The sequence below is a fragment of the Bison bison genome, unplaced genomic scaffold (assembly GCF_000754665.1).
Source record: "Bison bison bison isolate TAMUID 2011002044 unplaced genomic scaffold, Bison_UMD1.0 scf7180017864050, whole genome shotgun sequence".
Taxonomy (NCBI): domain Eukaryota; kingdom Metazoa; phylum Chordata; class Mammalia; order Artiodactyla; family Bovidae; genus Bison; species Bison bison.
In genome coordinates, this window is record NW_011494622.1 from 6,657,761 (window position 1) to 6,665,094 (window position 7,334).

The following is a 7,334-nucleotide window of genomic DNA, read 5'->3' on the forward strand; positions in this document are numbered from 1 at the left end:
TTTGCTCATACATTTGGGTAGCTTCTGGAATATAGGACTTATTCACGTTTTGCTTCCTAATCTTTCTGTTGTACAGGGCCAGATCTCCTCTTAGCCACTTGATTGTTTTTATGTGAAGCACATTTTACTATCGTCTTATTTTGGTTGCTTTTGTTCACAAGAATTGTTAATATGAGAATGTGTATCCACCTTAATAAAGAAGTTAAAAAAAAAAAAAAAAAATAAAGTATTAAAATGCCAATGGATGATTACAAGGAAAGAAAGCTACAGAAAATATGCATTAACATAAATGCAAAAATTCTTTTAAAAACATTAAAAGAACACTTGCCAAAGTACATACACTTTGGCAATATATAAAATGGATAAAACATTATCCTGGGAATGCAAAGTTGGCTCAACATATGAAGCAAACATAATTCACATTAACAAAGAAAAAATGGATATTTTGGTAGATACAGACAAAAACATCTCTTAAGTTCACCATCTGTTCATGATACGAAATCTTACTGAATCAGGAATAGATGGGGAACTTCCTCAACATGACAAAAGGCAGCTGTGGAAAAACCTACAGCTAACATTAATGGTCAAAGACAATCTTTTCTCCCTAAGATCAAGAAAAAGATTCTTACCACTCCTATTCACCATTACATTGAAGCACTGAAGGTCCTAGTAAGTGCAATAGGTTAAGAAAAATACAGAAAAGGCTTACAGACTAGAAAGGAAGAAATCTGATATTTAATTTCACTAATAGAACTAAAAAACGCTTAGGTATCTGCCTAATTAAATATGTACAATATTAGCTGAAAACTATAGAACACCGTTGAGAGAAATCAAAGATGACCTAAATAAGTGGAGATATATCACCTTATCCCCAAGTTGTTCTACAGACTCAGTGTAACACCAACCAAAACCCCAGCAGGCTTTTTGTAGAAGTCAACAAGCTCACTTTGAAATTTATGTGGAGAAAGATTTAGAGTGGCCAAAATTATTTTTAAAGAAAAAATCTGGAGAACTCACAGTGCCCAATTTTAAGACTTTCTATAGAATAATCAATCAAGCCAGTATGATATTACCAAAAGTATAAATAACAATCAATGAATCTATTAGACTCAAAACAGGTCTGTTCATTTTCAAGTGATTTTCAACAAATGATGTTAGGACAACTGAATACACATATATACAAAAAAGGAGAAGAGTTGTACCATGTCTTGAATAGTACGTAAATAGTAACTTCAAATGAATAAGACCTAAGAGCAAAAACTAAAACTGTAAAACTTCTAGAAGGAAATCTTTGTTGCGGTAAATTTCTTAAGCCACAGAAAGAACAAACCATAGGAAAGAAAATGATAAACTGAACTTCAAAATCTAAAACTTCTGCTCTTCAAAAGATACTACTAGGTAAATGAAAATACAAACCATGGGAGAAATATCTGCAAATACAGAGTCTCTTTAAATCCTTCAGCTGTCTGGAATTTATACAAATATAAAATGTCCTGTGATCATGGACATGTGTCAACTTACTTTGCAGCACTTTGAGCATTTTGCTCATTCCTGTTATTTGGCACAAACTCAGGTCTGTGATTTGGGCGGGCTGTAGAAACTGATATAGTAGTGACTCACTCCTGTTAAAGAAATGATAATCTCAGTTATCCATGCAGACCTCAGGCTCCTCCATCCAGTAGGTGGTTCTCATTGCTACCCGCATCCCAAAACTCCACCCTTGTGTGCTCACATATCAGACTGTGAAACTGACCCAAATGTTTCCAAAATGATTAACTTACCTTTCCAAAGCATATTTTGCATTCTATAGGATGAAAAAAGAGGAAAAAAATTACTAGGGGGTATTTGAGCCAAGCCTTTTGTGACTTGTCCTCATGAAAATATTTTCTCTCATAATAACAAAACTCGATTTCCAAGTAATTTCTTCAGCCTCATGGTGCTAATTCTCAGATATCAAATTTCAACACTGAACAGGAAATCAAAAAAATGCTTGAAATCACTGTTATATTCCCAAGGGAAATAATCCTCTCTACTTCACATAGAGGATGCTCCTCATTCAAATTCTGCCCATCTACCTGATTTCTATACTGGGGGCGGCAGGAACTTAGCCTGCGACGCTGGGGACGGTGGCTGGAACGAGGTCAGGAACTGAACGTAACTGGGTCACACCTGTCTGTGCCGTCTGGAACGAGGCTTGGCTCTACGACAGAACCTAACTGTTTATGTCCAGGTGCATCTGAATAGTTTTTTTTTTTTGTATAGTCTTTAAAATATAAAAATGTACTTATTGAAAATGGTAACCATGTTGTGCTGTGCTTAGTTGCTCAATCGTGTCTGACTCTTTGCAACCCCACAGACTGTAGTCCACCAGGTTCCTCTGTCCATGGGATTCTCCAGGCAAGAATACTAGAGTGGGTTGCCATGCCCTCCTCCAGGGGATCTTCCCAACCCAGGGATCGAACCCAGATCTCCTGCATTGTAGGCAAATTCTTTACCATCCAAACCACCAAGGAAGTCCCAAAGCATGCTCCTGAACAAAATTTAAAATATACAATACTGGGAATGCCTTGGCACTCACTGGACTCTGCGTGTGTGTGTGTGTGTGTGTGTGTGTGTGTGTGTGTGCTGAGTCTGAATGCTCTGGACTCTGCATTCTTACTCCCAGTGTATGTGTGTCTGTGTGTGTGTGGGCGCGTGCGTGCACGCAGTGAGTCGTGACAAACTCTTTGTGACCCTATGGAGTATACCCACTAGGCTCCCCTGTCTATGGGATTTCCCAAGCAAGAACACTGAAGAGGGTTGCCATTTCTTCCTCCAGGGGATCTTCTCAACCCAGGGCTGGAAATCTGCACTGCAGGCAGATTCTTTACCACTGAGTCACTGGGGAAGCCCACTTACCTAGTAAAGGGCATGTCAATTCAAACTTAACTATTGATCAGTGAAGCAGCTCTGTACATACTATGGTTTTAGGATGAGTCATAATGCCTTTGACAGTCTTCAAGTAGGCCTGAAGATCACTGGGTACTGTATTCTAGCACTGACTCCTAATGAGTACTATCCACGTCTCATTTCTCAAATACTGTAGTGAAGGTTATTTCCAGACTCTTACCTGGAGCAACACTGAGGCAGGCTGCCTACACTTCCTCTCGAGCTCTGTGGTGATCTGCTGGAGGCTGCAGATCTGTTCAGAAAGCCTGACTTCACTCTCCTTCAGTTTCTTCATGTTCTCTCTCCCCAGAAAGTTCAGTCTCTGCAGAAGCATCTCTTTATTACTATTCAACAACTGGCAGTTTCTCTTACTGGCTAATTCAACCATCTCGTTAAAAACCCACTCTATTGCCTGCCAACCCAGAAACAGACGTAACTGGGTAAGGCCAGGATATTCCTCTGTGTCAAGCAAGACACCTCAACAGACCCTTGATTCTCTGACATACTGTATCTATGTTGATGTGGACAGTATCCTTCTATCTACTTAATTAGTTCACAACTTGGACCTAAAACAGGTCACTTTCTTTTTTTGGCTGTTCAGTTTTGTTCAGGAAGTTTCTTATTTCCTTCATTAAAACTAAGACTTACTATAATTTAATTAAAAATTAAATTCAACCAATAATAAAAAACATAATCAAACCACTGATACGAGGTTCCTTCCTACTCTTGCAAAGATGCTCCATCTAGGCACGTATGAGAATGTTCATGCTATTTTTTTCTTAACACAAGTGATGTCATATTCCACTGCTGATCTGGCAACTTGCTTTTTTTCTTAATAGATAATATGCTCTTGGAGAGCATTCCTTATCCATACATATTAAAGCCATGTTATCTTTTCTAAAGGTTAAAGAGCATTCCATTGTATGTCCTATACAATGCATTTCATGAGTCCAATATTGATGGATACAGGTTGAATCCACTCTCCTGCTATCAACAAATGTTAAAGTAATAACAACACTTAAACTTACATTTACATTACACAATAATGAACACATGTACAAACACTATTTAAAGAGCTTCATGTAGATTATCACACAATATTATGAACTCAGGGCCATTATCATTTTACATCTAAGGAAAGTAAGCCAGAGCTTAAGCAGAATGTCTAAAGCCACCTATTGTCATTCGGTCACTCATTTGTGTCATCAGTTTGTGATCCCATGGACTGTAGCCCACCAGACTCCTCTGTCTGTGGGATTTCCCAGGTAGGAATACTGGATCGCATTGCTATTTCCTCCTCCAGGGGATCTTCCCAGACCAGGGACCGAACGAAGGTGAATTCTTTACCATTGAGCCACCAGGGAAAGTGGCCAATGAGACTAGTAAATTACAGAACCCAGTTAGGAATCACATCAGTTTGGCTTCAGAGACTTTCTCTAAGCCATGGCTCTGTACTGAAATCATTTTACAACATCCCTTATGAATGTGTCTTTTTATATGCATGCAAATGTATCTGCAAAACAAATTATCAGGAATAGAACTGTGGGGTGACTATATATATACACATTATTTTAATAAAAGCATAGTTGTCAGTGGTTGTGCCATTTTAGCTCTTCTTTCTTTCATTTCCCAAATATTGTAAGGATGCCACGTTGCATATCTCACCTGTAGTGTTTCTTGGAACTTCTCCTTTAGGTTCGTGGCAAACTCCATCAGTTGGTTCTGACTGGTTTGTCTTAAATTCAGGTTGAATCTGCCTTGCAGGCTTTGCAAATTCATCTCATTTTCTTCAGTCATCAACCGGATCCTTATGCTATATTCAGACTCAATCATTTCTTTAAAATTCTGCTCCTCTTTCTTCATCATAGACACAGAAATGAGATTTCAGGTTAAATACTATAGACATCCTTTTCCATCTATAATTCTAATATAAATCCAAGGAAATAGAAGGTACTGGAGAGGAAATAATAGGCATAGATACAAAGGACAAAGGGAATTTCAGGGTCAACATCAGCCAAGGTATCAACACAATTTTAGAATATGAAATGCAGATAGAGACATGTTCATTGACAGGAAACTGAGGAATCTACACAACTTCAGGACCAAAGAGCAGGAGATCAGGAAAACTGGAAGGTAGGACCAACAGCTTTTGCTGATGCTTTGGACAGTGGATGAGAGGAGAAGAGGAATCAACGGGTGACCCCAAGGTTTTTAGATAAAGAACAGAACTGCCAAAACATAAAATGCGAACTATGGATGGGACAGATTCTAGACATGGGGAAGTGTATCAGCAACTCAGTTTAGGGTATGTTGATTTTGATAAGTCAGCCATCCAAGGAGAGATACTAGGCAGAAAGTTGGACATGAAAGCCCACTACTTGGAAAGTCTGAGCTAGAGACATATATTGGGAGTAGTTGGCTTAACAACTGTATTTAGGGACTTCCCTGGAGGTGCAGTGGTTAGGACTCTGCATTTCCACTGAAGGGGCACTGGTTCGATCCCTGGTCAGGGAACTAAGATTCCACATGCAGCACGGCACAGCCAAAACAACCACAACAAAATGATCATATTTAATCTCATGACACTACTGAGTGAAGATTTATCAAGACCCTGACTGTTCTCACCACTTCCACTACCCCTCCCGCCACAGTTCACCATCACGTGGCCCTGATTATTGCAAACAGTCCCCTTCAGGTACTCCCTACCTGTGGTCTCACCCTCTTACAGTCTATATATTATTTTTCAGCTTCTGTTCCCTTAACAGACTTTTACAAGATATTGACTATAGTTCCCTGTGCTTTAGAGTAGGTCCTTGTTAATTTTCTATTTTATATATAGTACTGTGAATATGTTAGGGCTTCCTGGGTGGCTCAGCAGTAAAGAATTGGCCTGCAATCCTCCTGCAGTGCATGTCAATGCCAAACTCCTAATTGACACGCCCCGAATAGAAATTCTTACATTGACCTTTAAATGCCTTCAGGATTTACACTGCCACATCCAAAGTACAAACGATGCTCAATCTCCTACAGCATTGTTAACTGCATTATCAGTCTTTTTTATACTTATAAATAAGGTATAAAAATGTCATCTCCCTAACAAACTTAATATAGTTAATTTGCATTTCTCTTAACACGAGCATATGAACCAATTCAGTCTACTCAAAAGATTATCTGCATTTGCTTTTCTGCAAGCTCTCATGTCTTTGATCATTTCTCTATTGAGTTTCTAGTCTTCTGCTACTGACATTTTGTTTTTGTTGCAGCATCTTAGTTCCCTGAACAGGAAGTGAACCCATGTCCCTTGAAGTGGAACTGTGTCCAGTCTTAACCACTGGAGCTCCAGGGAAGTCTCCTGCTTATTGACTTTTAAGAGCTCTTTATACATGAAGAAATTAATACTTTTCCTACCTATGGATTTTTAAGTAACTTTTCCTGCTGTGCCATTGGTCTTATGATGCTGTTTATGTTATTTGCTAGCCAACATTATAGGTAATTTCCGCCCAAGAATCAAGATAAGCACTGACCCGCATCATCACCATTCTTTCTTGTTCATCAGCCAGTATGATTTTAGCTGCTTCAAGTTTCTCCTTCAATGTGTCCAACATCTCCTGGAATAACTTCTGCAGAGAAATATATCACAGTAATTGCTTTACAACAGCTAGATTCCTAACCTTAGACAACTGAAAGGCCAATAGCCCTGACTACATGTGGAAGGTCTGCATATGGTACTTATCTAGTATTCCGTTGATCAACATCAACTAAGGGAATGGCCTTGAAGGATCAGAATACCTGTTCCCCAAATAAGGTAATTAATGAAAAGAGGCGGCAGCCAAAATGGCAGGGGGGGCTGGGGTTTGTAGGAAGATTACCCTGTACTTCTCGGCCGGCTCTGGCACTTCATTCACCACCACGGGACTCCCACGCTCCTGGGGCGGGAGGCTGTGGCCACAAACCGCCATTTGGTCACCACTGCGGAACAGCTGCGGTGGCTGCGGGCGTGTCTCACAGCGGACACCTCCTGGGGTGTCTTGCTCTAACTGGGAGCGGGGCCTTTTGGACATCCCGGCAGGTGGCCCTCGGTGGAGATGATCAGGCTGTTTCTAAGGCGGTATACACCTCCCCACACGCCAAACGGGAAAGGAGTGCGGGGTTCTAGGGCAGACGCACTCGGCAGCCTCCGTCCTCCGCAGTCAAGGGTCCTGGACTCTTTGGATCCAGCAAACCTTCTGCAGCCACGAGCCTGAGGAACGAGACACGATGAATTCCACCAATGGTCAAGTTCTCCGAGAATTTCAAGTTATTGAAAATAATTAACAAGTGACAAAATAGCAAAGTGCTTCCCAGTAAATCATTAAAAAAAGAAAAGAAGAAAAATCACGCTCAAAGGAAAGCACACTGTGGCAAAG

At 40.2% G+C, this 7,334-nt stretch overlaps 1 protein-coding gene across 1 annotated transcript in view; it reads right to left on the reverse strand.

Moving 5' to 3' along the window:
• The window catches only part of TRIML2 (tripartite motif family-like 2), a 10,066-nt gene extending 3,077 nt beyond the window's left edge, over window positions 1–6,989 (reverse strand). The window contains exons 1-6 of the mRNA XM_010835824.1: window positions 6,798–6,989; window positions 6,453–6,548; window positions 4,594–4,785; window positions 3,110–3,250; window positions 1,782–1,804; window positions 1,522–1,622 (exon numbers count right to left, since the gene is read on the reverse strand). Of these exons, the coding sequence (XP_010834126.1) occupies window positions 1,522–1,622; window positions 1,782–1,804; window positions 3,110–3,250; window positions 4,594–4,785; window positions 6,453–6,548; window positions 6,798–6,989 (745 nt within the window). The remainder of the gene's footprint in view (window positions 1–1,521; window positions 1,623–1,781; window positions 1,805–3,109; window positions 3,251–4,593; window positions 4,786–6,452; window positions 6,549–6,797) is intronic.
• Window positions 6,990–7,334: the final 345 nt, after the last annotated feature.